The 16125-nt window shown below is 36.0% G+C and overlaps 1 protein-coding gene across 1 annotated transcript in view; it reads left to right on the forward strand.

Annotated features, from left to right (window-relative positions):
* The window catches only part of LOC113251194 (phospholipid-transporting ATPase IB-like), a 175156-nt gene that overhangs the window by 111485 nt on the left and 47546 nt on the right, over positions 1-16125 (forward strand). Inside the window, exons 25-26 of the mRNA XM_026493021.4 lie at positions 11084-11194; positions 13485-13559. Coding sequence (XP_026348806.3) covers positions 11084-11194; positions 13485-13559 — 186 coding nt within the window. The remainder of the gene's footprint in view (positions 1-11083; positions 11195-13484; positions 13560-16125) is intronic.

Raw genomic sequence — 16125 nt, forward strand, 5'->3', positions numbered from 1 at the left:
TTTTTTATTAACGTACAATGTATTATTTGTTTCAGGGGTACAGGTCTGTGATTCATCAGTCTTACACAACACACAGAGCTCACCACAACACATATCCTCCCCAATGTCCATCACACTACCGCATCCCCCGACCCCCCTCCCCTCCAGCAACCCTCAGTTTGTTTCCTGAGATTAAGAGTCTCTTATGCTTTGTCTCCCTCTCTGGTTTTGTCTTGTTTCATTTTTTCCTCTCTTCCCCTATGATCTTCTGCCTTGTATCTTAAATTCCACACATCAGTGAGATCCTATGAAAATTGTCCTTCTCTGATTGACTTATTTTGCTTAGCATAATACCCTCTAGTTCCATCCACATCATTGCAAATGGCAAGATTTCATTTTTTGATGGCTGCATAATATTCTAGTGTGTGTGTGTGTGTGTGTGTGTGTGTGTGTGTATACACACATCTTCTTTATCCATTCATCTGCTGATGGACATCTGGGCTCTTTCCATAGTTTGGCTATTGTGGACATTGCTGCTGTAAACATTGGAGTGCAGGTGCCCCTTTGGATCACTACATTTGTATCTTTGGTGTAAGTATCCAGTATTGCAATTGTTGTGTCATAGGGTAGCTCTATTTCAACTTTTTAGGAAACTTCATACTCTTTTGCAGAGTGGCTGCACCAGCTTGCATTCCCACCAACAGTGTAGGAGGGTTCCCTTTCTCCGCATCCTCACTAACATCTGTCGTTTCCTGACTTATTAATTTTAGTGATTCTGATGGGTGTGAGGTGGTATCTCATTGTGGTTTTGATTTGTATTTCCCTGATGCTGAGTGATGTTGAGCACTTTTTCATGTGTCTGTTGGCCATTTGGATGTCTTCTTTAGAGAAATGTCTGTTCATGTCTTCTGCCCATTTCTTTATTGATTATTTGTTCTTTGGGTGTTGAGTTTGATAAGTTCTTTATAGATTTTGGATACTAGCCCTTTATCTGATATGTCATTTGCAAATATCTTCTCCCATTCTATTAATCGTCTTTTGGTTTTGTTGACTGTTTCCTTTGCTGTGCAAAAGCTTTTTTATCTTGATGAAGTCCCAATAGTTCATTATTGCTTTTGTTTCACTTGCCTTTGGAGACTTGTCTAGCAAGAAGTTGCTGCAGCTGAGGTAAAAAAAAGGTTGCTGCTTGTGTTCTTCTCTAGGATTTTTGATGGATTCCTGTCTCACATTTAGGTCTTTCATACATTTTGAGTCTATTTTTGTGTATAGTGTAAGGAGATGATCCAATTTCATTCTTCTGCATGTGGCAGTCCAATTTTCCCAACACCCTTTGTTGAAGAGACTGTCTTTTTTCCATTGGATATTCTTTCCTGCCTTGTCAAAGATTAGTTGACCATAGAGTTGAGGGTTCATTTCTGAGTTCTCTATTCTGTTCCATTGATCTAAGTGCCTGTTTTTGTGCCAGTACCATATTGTCTTGATGATTACAGCTTTGTAATAGAGCTTGAGTCCGGAATTGTGATGCCACCAGCTTTGGTTTTCTTTTTCAACATTCCTTTGGCTATTAGGGCTCTTTTCTGGTTCCATACAAATTTTAGGATTATTTGTTCCGGGTCTGTGAAAAAAGTTGGTGGTATTTTAACAGCTCTCTATTCCGTTCCATTGATCTATGTATCTATTTTTGTGCCAGTACGATACTGTTTTGATTATTATAACTTTGTAGTATATCTTGAAATCTGGGATTGTGATACCTCTGGCATTGTTCTTCTTTCTCAAGATCACTTTGGCTACTTGGGATCTTTTGTGGTTCCATACTAATTTTATGATTATCCTATTTCTATGAAAAGTATTGATATTTTGGCATGGATTGCATTGAGCCTATAGATTACTTGGGGTAGTATGAACATTTTAACAATATCAATTTTTCCAATCCATGAGTATGGAATGTTTTTCCATTTCTTTGTGTCTTCCTCAATTTCTTTCATGAGTACAGATCCTTTGCCTCTTTGCTTAGGTTTATTCCTAGGTATCCTATGGTTTTTGGTGCAGTTGTAAATGGGATCAACTCCTTAATTTCTCTTTCTTCTGTTTCATTGTTAGTGTATAGAAATGCAACTGATTTCTGTGCATTGATTTTATATCCTGCCACTTTGCTGAATTCCTATATGAGTTCTAGCAATTTTGGGGTGGAATCTTTTGGGTTTTCCACATAAAGTACCATGTCATTTGTGAAGAGTGAGAGTTTGACTTCTTCCTTGCTGATTTGGATGCCTTTTCTTTCTTTTTATTCTCTGATTGCTGAGGCCAGGACTTCTAGTACTATGTTGAACAATAGTGGTGAGAGTGGGCATCCCTGTTGTGTTCCTGACCTTAGGGGAAAAGCTCTCAGTTTTTCCCCATTGAAAATGATATTCACTGTGGGCTTTTTGTATATGGCTTTTGCTATATTGAGGTATGTTCCCTCTATCCCTATACTGTGAAGAGTTTTAATCAAGAAAGGATGCTGTACTTTGTCAAATGCTTTCTCTGGATCTATTGAGAGGATTGTATGGTTCTTGTCCTTTCTTTTATTAATGTAGTGCATCATATTGATTGATTTGCAGATGTTGAACCATCCTTGCAGCCCAGGAATAAATCCCATTTGGTCATGGTGAATAATCTTTTAATGTACTGTTGGATCCTATTGGCTAGTATCTTGGTGAGAATTTTCGCACCCGTGTTTATCAGAGATATTGGTCTGTAATTCTCCTATTTTGTGGGGTCTTTGTCTGGTTTTGGGATCAAGGTAATGCTGGCCTCATAGAAAGAGTTTGGAAGTTTTCCTTCCATTTCTATTTTTTGAAAGACCTTCAGAAGAATAGGTATTAATTATTCCTTAAATGTTTGGTAGAATTCACCTGGCAAGCCATCTGGCCCTGGACGCTTGTTTGTTGGGAGATTTGTGATTACTGCTTCAATTTCCTTGCTGGTTACGGTCTATTCAAGTTTTCTATTTCTTCCTGTTTCAGTTTTGGTAATTTAAATGTTTCTAGGAATGCATCCATTTCTTCCAGATTGCCTAATTTGTTGGCATATAATTGCTCATAATATGTTCTTATAATTATTTGTATTTCTTTGGTGTTGGTTGTGATCTCTCCTCTTTTATTCATGATTTTATTTATTTGGGCCCTTTCTTTTTTCTTTTTGATAAGTCTGGCCAGGGGTTTATCAATCTTATTAAATCTTTCAAAGAACCAGCTCCTAGTTGCATTGATCTGTTCTACTGTTCTTTTGGTTTCTATTTCATTGATTTCTGCTCTAATCTTCTGATTATCTGACTATCTTCTATCTGATTATCTTCTATCTATCTATCTATCTATCCATCCATCTAGCTAATTATCTTCTGATAATCTGCTCCAATATACCTTCTTTTATTATTTCTCTTCTCCTGCTGGATTTAGGCTCTTTTGCTGTTCTTTTTCCAACTCCTTTAGCTGTAGGGTTAGGTTGTGTATTTGAGATGTTTCTTGTTTCTTGAGAAAGGCCCATTCTGCTATATACTTCCCTCTTAGAACCACCTTTACTGCATCCCAATGGTTCTGAACAGTTTTCATTTTCATTTGTTTCCATGAATTTTTAAAATTCTTTTTAAATTTCCTGGTTAACCTATTCATTCTTTAGTAGGATGCTCTTTAGCCTCCATGTATTTGAGTTCTTTCCAAATAACCTCTTTTGATTGAGTTCAAGTTTCAAAGCATTGTGGTCTGAAAATATGTAGGGAATGATCCTAATCTTTTTGTACTTGTTGAGACCTGATTTGTGACCCAGTATGTGATCTATTTTGGAGAATGTTCCATGTGCACTTGAAAAGAATGTATATTCTGTTGCTTTAGAATGGAATGCTCTGAATATATCTGTGAAGTCCATCTGGTCCAATGTGTCATTCAAAGCCCTTGTTTCTTTGTTGATCTTCTGCTTAGATGATCTGTCCATTGCAGTGAGTGGAGTGTTAAAGTCCCTTACTATTATTATTTATGTGTTTCTTTAATTTCGTTATTGATTGGTTTATATAATTGGCTGCTCCAATGTTGGGGGCATAAATATTTACAATTGTTATATCTTGTTGGATAGACACTTTAATTATGATAGAGTGTCCTTCCTTATCTTTTATTATTGTCTTTGGTTTAAAATCTAATTTGTCTGATATAAGGATTGCTGCCCCAGCTTTCATTTGATATCCATTAGCATGATAAATGGTTTTCCACCCCCTCACTTTCAATCTGGAGGTGTCTTTGGGTCTAAAATGGGTTTCTTGTAGACAGCATATGGATGGGTCTTGTGTTTTTTTTTTTAATCCAACCTGATATCTCCTTTTGATTGGAGCATTTACTCTATTTACATTCAGAGTAATTATTGAAGATACGAATTTAGTGCCATTGTATTACCTGTAAATGTATACCTTGTTTCTGTATATTGTCTCTGTTCCTTTCTGGTCTATGTTACTCTTGGGCTCTCTCTTCACTTAAAGGATCCCCTTTAATATTTCTTGGAGGGCTGGTTTAGTGATCACGAATTCTTTTAGGTTCTGTTTGTCCTGGAAGCTTTTTATCTCTCCTATTTTGAATGACATCCTTGGTGGATAAAGTATTCGTGGCTGCATATTTTTCTCACTTAACACCCTGAATATATCATGCCAGTCCTTTCTGGCCTTCCAGATCTCTGTGGATAGGTCTTCTGCCAGTCTGATGTTTCTACCCTTGTAGGTTATGGACCTCTTGTCCCAAGCTGCTTTTCTTTGTCTCTGAGATTTGCAAGTTTCACTATTATATGACCAGGTGTTAACCTATTTTTATTGATTTTGAAGGGAGTTCTCTGTGCCTCCTGGACTTCATTGCCTGAGAACTTCCCTAGATTAGGAAAGTTCTCCACTATAATTTGTTCCAGTGTACCTTCTGCACTCCCCCTCTCCTCTTCTGGGATCCCAATTACTCTAATATTGTTTCTCTTTATGGTATATCACTTATCTCTCAAATTCTCCCCTCATGATCCAGTAGTTGTTTATCTCTCTTTTTCTCAGCTTTTTATTCTTCATCATTTGTCTTCTATATCGCTAATTCTTTCTTCTGCCTCATTTATCCTAGCAGTTAGAGGCTGCACTTTTTTATTGCATCTCAATAGCCTTTTTTATTTCAACTTGATTAGATTTTACTTCTTTTATTTCTCCAGGAAGACATTCTCTAGTGTCTTCTATGCTTTTTTTTTTTTCAAGCCAAGCTAGTATCTTTGTAACTGTTATTCTGAACTCTAGTTCTGACATCTTATTTATATCCATACTGATTATGTCCCTGGCAGTCAGTACTGCCTCTTGCTCTTTTTTTCTTGTTCTCTTTTTAGAGGTGAGTTTTTCTGTCTTGTCATTCTTGTAGAAAGTGGTAGCTTTTTCTATTCGTGGAGTTTCAGGTAATCTTTTCTCAGATCTCTTAGTTAGTAGATGTTCGGAATGATTTGACAGCTATCTAGCTGAATTCCTGGGACCAGACACAACTAAGGTTTCCTACTCCTCTGCCATCCTGGACTATCTCCTCCATGAATTTTTTAATTTCCTATTTGATTTCTTCATTAACCCAATGGCTGTTTAGTAGCATATTGTTTGTTTGTGCTTTTTTTGTTTTTCTTTCTTCTTGTAATTGATGTCTATCTTCATTCATATTAGTTGTAGTCAAAAAAGATGCTTGGTATGATTTTAATCTTCTTAAATTTATTTAATCTTCTTAAATTTATTTAGGCTTGTTTTGTGGCCTAACACATGATGTGTCCTGGAGAATGTTCCATGTGCACTTGAAAAGTTGTTTTTGGATGGTATTTTCTGTATATGTCAAGCCCATCTGGTCTAATGTGTGGTTCAAAAACACTGTTTCCTTATTCATTTTCTGCCTGGATGATCTATTCATTGATGTGAGTGGGGTGTTGCAGTCTCCTATTTATCGTATTGCTGTCAAGTTTTCCCTTTGTGTCTGTTAATATTTGCTTTATTTAGGTGCTGCTATGTTGGGTACATAGATAACTACAATTATTATATCTTCTTGTTTTTTGATCCCTTTATCATTAGGTAGTGCCCTCTTTGCACTTGCTACAGTCTTTGATTTCAAGTCTATCTTGTCTGATATAAGTATTGCCCCCTGGCTTTTTTTTTTCTCACTTCCATTTGCATGACATATTTTTTCTCCATCCTTCATTTTCTGTCTGTATGTGCCTTTAGATCTGAAATGGGTCTCTTGCAGGCAGCATATAAATGAGTCTTCTTTGTTTTAACCATTTTGTCACCATATGTCTTTTTTTCAAGCATTTAGACTATTCACATTTAAAGTAATTATTGATAGATATTTACTTATTGCCATTTTGTTCATTGTTTTCTGGTTGTTCTTGTAGTTCTTTTCTATTCCCTTCATCTTCTCTTACTCTTTTGCCTTGTGAGTTGTGATCTTCTTTAGTGTTTTGCTTGTCTTTATTTCTCTTTATTTTTTGTGTATCTATTATAAGTTTTTAGTTTATGGTTATTATGAGGTTTTATATAACATCCTAAGTATATTGCAGACTATATTAAGTTGATGGTCTTTTAAGTTTGAACTCATTTTAAAAGTACCTCATTTTTTTTCTTCTCCTTCCACAATTTATGTATATGTTACTATATTTTATATCTTCTTATTTTGTGAATCCCCTTAACTAATTTTTTAGAATTGATTTTATTACTTTTGTCTTTTAACCTTCATACTTACAAGAGATTGCTCTATGACCTTTATTGTATGCTTGCTTTTACTTAGAACAGTTTTCCTTTCTTTTCTCTCTCTCTCTTTTTTTACTTCTAATTATGGCCTTTTGTTTTCCACTTAAAGAAATCTCTTTAATATTTCTTATAAGGCCAGATTAGTGGTGGTGAGCTCCTTTAATTTTTGTTTGGGAAGTTCTTTATCTCTTACTGAATTCTGAGTGATAACTTTGCTGGATGGAGTATTCTTGGGTATGTGTTTTTTTTTTCCTTTCAGCACTTTGAATATATCATAGTATTCCCTTCTGACCTGCAACATTCCTGCTGAAAAATCATTATCATTATTATGTGTTGTGGTGTGGATATTTTTTTGGAACTCTCTGTGCTTCCTGAATCTGGATGTCTGTTTCCTTTCCTCGATTAGGGAAGTTTTCAGTTATTATTTATTCAGATAAACTTATCTACCTCTTACTCTCTTTTCCCTCTGGGACCTCTGTAACGTGAATGTTTCTTCCCTTGATGTTATCCAAAAGATCCCTTAACCCATCCTCATTTTAAAATTCTTTTTTTTCTTTTTAGAGTTCGGCTTGGGTGCTATTACCCTGTCCTCCAGATTGCTGATCCATTCTACTGCATCCTCTAATCTCCCTCAATTCCCTCTAGTGTATTTTTTTAATTTCAATTGTTGTATTTTTTTTTCTAGTTTTTCTTTTTTCTTTTTTTGTATTCTTCAACCCTGATTGGTTCTCTTTTATGTTTTCTATTTTTTTGTTGAAGGTCAGACTGAGTTTATCCACTCTTCTCTCTAGTCTGGTAAGCATCTTTATAACCATTACTTTTAAACTCTTTATCAGGTAGATAGGTTATTTATGTTTTGTTTAGTTCTCTCTCTCTCTTTTAGGTTTTTGTCTTTTTCTTTCATTTGGAGCATATTCTTCTTTTTTTTTAATGTTTTTTTATTATATTATGTTAGTCACCATACAGTACATCCCTGGTTTCTGATGTAAAGTTCAATGATTCATTAGTTGCATATAACACCCAGTGCACCATGCAATACGTGCCCTCCTTATTACCCATCACCGGTCTATCCCATTCCCCCACCCCCTCCCCTCTGAGGACCTCAGTTTGTCTCTCATAGGCCATAGTCTCTCATGTTTCATTCCCCCTTCTGATTACCCCCCCTTTCTTTATCCCTTTCTTCCCCTACCGATCTTCCTAGTTCTTATGTTCCATAGATGAGAGAAATGATATGATAATTGTCTTTCTCTGCTTGACTTATTTCACTTAGCATTATCTCCTCCAGTGCCGTCCATGTTGCAGCAAATGTTCAGAATTCGTTCTTTCTGATAGCTGAGTAATATTCCATTGTATATATGGACCACAACTTCTTAATCCAGTCATCTGTTGAAGGGCATCTCGGCTCCTTCCACAATTTAGCTATTGTGGACATTGCTGCTATGAACATTGGGGTGCATATGGCCCTTCTCTTCACTACGTCTGTGTCTTTGGGGTAAACACCCAGTAGTGCAATGGCTGGGTCATAGGGTAGCTCAATTTTTAACTTTTTAAGGGACCTCCACACTGTTTTCCAGAGTGGCTGTACCAACTTGCATTCCCACCAACAATGTAGGAGGGATCCCCTTTCTCCACATCCTCTCCAACAATTGTTGTTTCTTGCCTTGTCAATTTTTGCCATTCTAACTGGCGTAAGGTGGTATTTTAGTGTGGTTTTGATTTGAAATTCCCTGATGGCTAATGATTTTGAACATTTTTTCATGTGTCTGTTAGCCATTTGTATGTCTTCATTGAAAAAGTGTCTGTTCATATCTTCTGCCCATTTTATGATTTGTATTTGTTTCTCGCGTATTGAGTTTGAGAAGTTCTTTGTAGATCTTGGATATCAGTCTTTTATCTGTAGTGTCTTTTGCAAATATATTCTCCCATTCCGTGGGCTTCCTCTTAGTTTTTTTGACTGTTTCCTTGGCTGCGCAGAAGCTTTTTATCTTGATGAAGTCCCACAAGTTCATTTTTTCTTTTGTTTCTCTTGCCTTTGGAGATGTGTCATGAAAAAGGTTACTTTGGCTGATGTCGTATAGGTTGCAGCCTATGTTCTCCTCTAGGATTTTGATGGATTCCTGTCTCTCATCGAGGTCTTTCATCCATTTGGAGTTTATTTTTGTGTATGGTGTGAGAGAGTGGTCAAGGAGCATATTCTTCTGTCTTCTCATCTTACTTGGCTTTCTGTGTTTGTTTTTATAAATTATGCAGAACAGCTGCTTCTCCTAAGCTTAAAGGAATGGTCTTGTGTATGGTCGTCCCTTATATAGACTATGTGTGCCTGGTCACTTTGGCTGCCTGACTGGAACTATGCCTGGCATGGGATAGGATTTCCAAGGTATTCTCTGCTAGAGCCACCCTGGTGGGATGGCCTGAGCTGAACTAGGCATATAACAGGATGTTCCTAGGTCTCTCCATGCTGAGGGTTTCCTAGAAGGACAGCTGAAGTCAGTATAAGCTGGGTGTCCTTGGGTATTCCACACAGGGGGCACCCTGGCAGGTGGCTGGTACCAAGGCAGGCTCAAGCCATAGGTTCTAGGCTCTCTATGCAGGGTGGTTGGAGCTGAGGTGGGTATGGCCCAAGGGGTTCTCAGGGCACTCCGCTCATTGCATACTCTGGTGAGTGGTGCAGAGCCAAAGTGGTGTGGGCCAGGAGTGTTCTGTGGTGCTTTGCTTCTGTGTCACCTTGGTGAGATGGTTGGGGTTGTAGTGAGTGCTGACCTGGGTTGTCCCAGTGTGTGCCATGCTGGGGCCACCTTGGTGGGACAGCTGGGCTGATGTGGACTAGGGGCCTAGAGCTCACTGAGGTGGTAGACTGGCTAGGGCACACAAAGTATGCTCTCATCTACACTATCAAGGCAGAAAAAGCCCCATTGGGGTTTTCCCCTCCATTTTACTTTGACCCAAGAGCAGCTTTGACTGCAGAGAGGGAGAAGGTATTCTGCCATGATGTGTGCCCTTTTAGGCTTTTGCAGAATGAATCTTATCACCAGAACTTAAGTGGAAATTTTCCCATTTCTGTCCCATCTGCCTCCAGCATATCATATGTATTCTGCAGCCGTGGTCAAACAAATGTCTTTTACTTGCTCTTTCTGGGTAATACACAACTTTCTCTTCTCAGAGTATATAATATTCTACTCATAACCTGGATCATCTTATTCTCTGAAATGTAAATTATTCACTTTCTTCTCCCCAAATTTCTTAGTCTTTTAAAGTCATTCCAAGAAATGGAACTCTGACTTTAAACCACTGCAAAGCTAAACACTGAGGCAATAGGAATGTTGTCTATAGTGACTCAAGTTTAATATCAAGTTCTGGGTAAAAACGGACAAACAAAAACCTTTCTTTAATTCACTTATTTTTTGTTTAGCTCTGCCTTTTATGATTGAGCATCTTCTTCCCCATCCTGCTGTCTCATGATCCAAAATCTTAAATGCTCTTTTTTTTGAAAATTTGAAATTTTTCATATGTACCAATTTGTGCCATTTGAAGTGAATATTTAGTTCCAGGAGTCATTAAATTACTGAATTACTTCATTTTGTGGAATAACTCTCCTGAATAGCCATTCATTCAAAAAAATGTTCATTGAGCAAATACCATATTCTGGGCATGTTTCTGGGTGGTTAGGATTCATCAATAAAGTAAACAATGAGACCTACTGCCACAGAGCTTCCATTGTAGGAAACAAAAATATACAGTAATGCCTGTCATTTGTTAGAAGGTAATAACTGCTATGAAAGTAGGTGTGTGTATGAGGGTAAGGAGTCTCACCAATGCTACAGAGGCTGCATGTAACCTTCATTTTTAATTTTAACTTTTTATTTATTATACGAAGTGGGTAACTGATTCCTGTAAGACTGTTACTTACACCTGATCACACATTAAAAAAGATGAGTGATTTAGCCTGAGTTCTTGTTTCTAATAGGATGTTCCTTTCATTAAATAATTCTGTCCCATTACTATGATTAAAGTCCTAGATGTGTATCAGCTTTAAAAAAAATAAAAGCCTTGTGCATTCCAAGTGAAAATCCAAGCAGCATTTCCTGGGCAAAAAATATGATGTTAAAAATATTTTTTTAGTGATAAGAGAAATTAATTTTATAAAGCTTTAAAATTTTTTCTTTATAGAGAACTGCCATGTCAGGTTGTCTGCGAAATTGGTTTCATTCTGTTTCCTTCTGTGTTATATTTTCTAGAGTGGGAACTTAGGTGTGAAATGCTGAGAAAATGACCTTTTGTGGGTTTTGTCACTAAATGGTAGGTTTGTTTGAACTTGCACTGACTGTTGTCTCCTTCTTTTAGTTTAGCTATTTGGAGAAGCTTCTGTTGGTTCATGGAGCTTGGAATCATTTTCGAGTGACGAAATGCATATTGTATTGTTTCTACAAAAATGTAGTGTTATACATTATTGAGGTAAGAAAAGAGATAAACTTTCTTTCATGGAAAAGTTAGATCTTTCTTTGATATCAGGCTTGGTAGTTTAGGGTTGTTCCCCCCCCATATTTGTATCACTTAAATTATTACCATTACATAATTTTGCTTTAGATTTTCACTCAAAATTATTCAGTAAGTTTGAATCTTCTAACAACCATCCTGACTTAAAAAATACCTGTGTAAGCCTCTAATTTGGCTATGGAAATATATTTTTAGATATTTTATTTTGAAATAATTATATATTCACAGGAAGTTACAAAAAATATTTTTAGGAGGTCCTGTGAAACATTCACCCAATTTTCCCCCAAAGAACACCTTGAATAACTCCAGGACAAACCCAACAGAACATATTCATATTTCACCAGCTTTACACATACTTGTGTGATTCTTTGTACCTTTATCCATGTGTAGATTGATATAAACACCACATAAATCAAGGCAGAAACCTGTTTCCCTCTCCAACCCTCCCCCAATGATACAGACCTGTTCCATCACCACAAGGATCCCCTTCATGCTACCCCTTTGTATCCACTGCCATCCCTAACCCCTGACAGTGACTAATCTGTTCCCTATCCTTATAATTTTGTTCTTTCAAGAATTTTATAAAAGCAGAATCATGTAGTATATAACCTTTTGAGATTGGATTTTTTTCAATCAGTATAATTCCCTTGGATTGATACAAGTTGTTTCCTGTATCATTTGTTCCCTTAACATAATTTTTTGTCCACCTGCTGAAGAGCATTTGTGTGTAGGTTTTGTGCAAGCACAAGTTTTCATTTATTTAGGACAAATGTCCAAGAGTACAATTGCTGGATCATATGGTAAGTGCATGTTTAATTTTAAAAGAAACTCCCAACTATTTTCCAGAGTGACTTTACCATTTTCAGTTCCCACCAGCAAAGCATTTGTTATCTTGTTTCTCTGGATCTTTATCAGCACTTGATGTTATCATTATTTTTTAGCCATTCTCATAGATGGGTAGTGATATGTCATTGTAGTTTTAAATTGCATTTCCATAGGAGCTAATGATTTTGAACATCTTCTCATGTACTTTTTTGCTCTTTTCATATCTTCTTCAGTGAAATGTGCCTTCATATTTTTTGTCCATTTTCTAACTGAATTGTTTTTTCACTCTTAAGTTTTGAGAATTCACATATTTTAGATGTTAGTCCTCTGGCAGATAAGTAGTTTGCAAATATTTTCTTCCAGTCTGTATCATGTTGTTTTGTCATCTTAATAGAGTCAGAGTACAAAAGTTTTTAATTTTGTTGTGGTCCAATTTATATATTTTCCTTTTATGGATCTTGCTTTTGGTTCTATGTCAAAAAACTCTTTGTCTAGCTCTAGATTCCAAAGATTTTCCTCTATGTAGTTTTCTAAAAGTGTTTTAAACTTACTGTCATGATTCATTTTCAGTTAATTTTTGTATACAGTGGAGGGTTTAGATTGTCTGGTTATTTTGCCCATGGAGATCCAATTACTTCAGTACTATTTGATGAAAAGGTTATCCTTCCATTAAATTGATTTTGCACCTTTGTCAAAAATCAGCTGGGCAAATAATGAAGAAATAGAAAATATGAACAGACTGTAAGTAGTAAGGAGATGAGATCAGTAATCAAACACCTCTCTGGAAAATTATACCGATCATTCAAAGAAGAATTAACACGTCTTCCTCAAACTCTTCCAAAAAGTTACAGAGAAAGTAACACATACAAACTCGTGTCAAAGAGGGATATCCTCTAAATCCATCCATGTTGTTGCAAATGGTGGGATCTGATACCTTTTTATAGTTGAGCGATATTTCATTGGAAATTATATATGCCACCCCTTCTTTATCCATTCATCTGTTGATGAACACTTAGGTTGCTTCCACATTTTTGTTATTGTAAATAATGCTGCAATAAACATAGAGGGTTGTAAATCTTTGAATTAGGAGTTCTCCTTTCTTTGGCTGGGCCAGTAGCAAATGTTATCAATTGCAGATGCTACAATTTGCTGAAGCCATAGACAAAATCATTCTGAAGGTTTACAACTCAATATCATTCTTTACTGAAGCAATGCGTTATTGGACAATTAGATCTAAATATTTCATTGAAATTATCTTTTGATAGAGAAAGAACAGTAACAAAGAATGAAATAAAAATTCTAAAATAAATGTACTAGCTTTCTGGTAGGCTCAAATACTCAAGATTGATTTTAAGTACTTCGGTGAATGGAAACATTTAGGTCAATATTGATATAAAACTTCTTGAAATTTCTTCTCTTTCAGCTTTGGTTCAGCTTTGTTAATGGATTTTCTGGGCAGATTATATTTGAACATTGGTGCATCAGCTTGTACAATGTGGTAAGCATTCTCCATCTCTATCTGATAGCATGCTGTTTATGTCTGGGAAGTGTGTCTAAGTTAATCTTCTGCACATAGCAGGCAGCACAAATACATCTTTAGAGCCTTTGTTGCTGCAACACATCTTGCAGAAGCCCATACTCTCCACACATTATTTCAATCATAAGAGATCATTCTACAGCAACTACATTAAATTTCTATGCAATGCATTTTGATAATACATCCAAAACCTCCTTACTATATGCCTGTATAACATTTTTAGGCTTTTAAGCCAAGTAATTATTATTGAATTCTACCTCTACCCATGCCATTTAGTACATATAATTAATATTTATTTATATCTGTATATGTGGGTGTGTGTTTATGGTGTAATTTCCCTGGCCTTTTAAACCTCCTGGTAGAAAATTTGTCCTTTTGTAAATATTTCACCCTGTGTTTGTAGGAAATGATGAATTTTGATATGAAGTCCTATAATAAATAATAAAGATAATAAATAATTGGGAATTTTCTGAAACTAACAATCCCATACCATTTCTTAAGTCATTTTAAATTCAGAAATAAATAGTATGATTAAATGGTCTTTTAATTCACCTTTAAATTTTTGTTTTATTTTTCTTCTTTATTCTTCCACTTTAAAGATTAGAGGTTATTGAAACCTAGCATAGAAATTAGGCTCCCAGTGAGTATATTATGACCTTTCTTCTGTACTACATTATCATAGCATATTACAATCTGGATACTCTGTGCTTTAATCCCTGAAATTCTGTCTTCTAGGAGCTTGAATTCTGAAACAGCACAGACAGAAGTCACTGAGTGTCCAATAGTACAAAAATGTCTAGGACTATGAATAGTTACAGTTGTGCACATGTCAATTCTAGACATACTTGGCTAGAACACTACATCAGTGATCCTCAAGTCATACACATATTTGTCTCTACCAGGCTTTTGGTCACAGATGACAATACTCAATTCTTTTTTTTTTTTTTTCAGTTTCATTACAGACTGGGGTGGCAGAGTCTTTGTGTGAGAAAATTCACTATGAATACATAGGCCACAGATATTATGGACATTTTAGGATAGTATATGATGACTTATTAATATCCATCGACTTATTAAATCTTATCATTACATATATATTTTACAGATGGGAAAAGGATGAAGCCTAGGACATTTCAATAGTTACTGGCAATAAGAGAGCTAGATTGCTTATTTAATAACTAAATTTAAATAGGTTGTCATAGTGTTTCTAGAGGTCATATATTATTTCTGCTTCTGCCCACGTATGACTAATTGCTATAGGAATTGCCCTCCTACCAGAAATAAACTACAGTGTCAGCCAAAATATATAAAACAATGGTTTTCAAACATTAAACAAAGGCTCCTCATGACTGTGATCCTTGAGAGAAGGACTATATCCAAGCCACAGTGCAGGAAGATGGACCCAAAAGAAAGCCTGGTGTCTTAATGAATTGAAGACATAGAGGTTGGAGCTCAGTGGGCCCAGGTAGCTAGAATGTCAAAAGAGAAAACTGTACCAAGAGAGATAGACAAGAGTGACTCTGAAGATCTGTAGAGCATCCCCTTGAGCCTTTGGTTTTGGTTTGTGTATGCGTAAGAAAAATCTATCCAGAGCTAGGGAAAGAACAACCAGAAAGCAGTAGGATGAATTCTTGGAGCTAATTCAGGGCTAAGAATAACTAGTTACACATGATATTGGGAAAACTTAAGTTACACTTCAAAAAAAAACAAAAACAAAAACAAAAACAAAAACAAAAACAAAAACCCACTATTCTGGGTCCTTCATAACAAAATTTAAAAGTAATCTTAAAAAAAACCATCAAACTAATTCTCAAGTTACTTACCTGCAAATCAAACAGGCAAACAATATTTAAAGGGCCAACATGTCCTTCAAGAGATGAATGGATAAAAAAAGATGTGGTTCATATATACAATGGAATATTACTCAGCCATCAGAAAGGATGAATACCCACCATTTGCATTGACATGGATGGGACTGGAGGGGATTATGCTAAGTGAAATAAGTCAAGCAGAGAAAGACAATTATCATATGGTTTCACTCATATGTGGAATATAAGGAATAGCGCAAAGGACCCCAGGGGAAAGGAGGGAAAATTGAATGGGAAGAAATCAGAGAGGGGGGCAAACTGTGAGAGACTCTGGACTCTGGGAAACAAACTGAGGGTTATAGAAGGGAGGGGGTGGGGGTAACCGGGTGATAGGTATTAAAGAGGGCACATGTGGTGATGAACACTGGGTGTTATACAAAACTAATTAATGAATCATTGAACACTACATCAAAAACTATATGTTGGCTAATTGAACATCATAAATAAATAAATAAAAATCTTAAAAAAAGAAATAGAGGCAAAGGGGGCTCCAAAGCCACAGAAAATATCAAATGCATACAAATAAACTAAAAATAATTGAAAAGAAGAACAAAATTAAGTACTCAAGAACACAAAATTCAAAGTTGTGCCTCTAATAAAATATCTCAGTCATGCAAAGAAATAGGGAAATAAGATCCATAGTGTGAAAAATAAGTCAA

This window comes from Ursus arctos, unplaced genomic scaffold, assembly GCF_023065955.2.
Source record: "Ursus arctos isolate Adak ecotype North America unplaced genomic scaffold, UrsArc2.0 scaffold_10, whole genome shotgun sequence".
In the NCBI taxonomy this organism is placed as follows: domain Eukaryota; kingdom Metazoa; phylum Chordata; class Mammalia; order Carnivora; family Ursidae; genus Ursus; species Ursus arctos.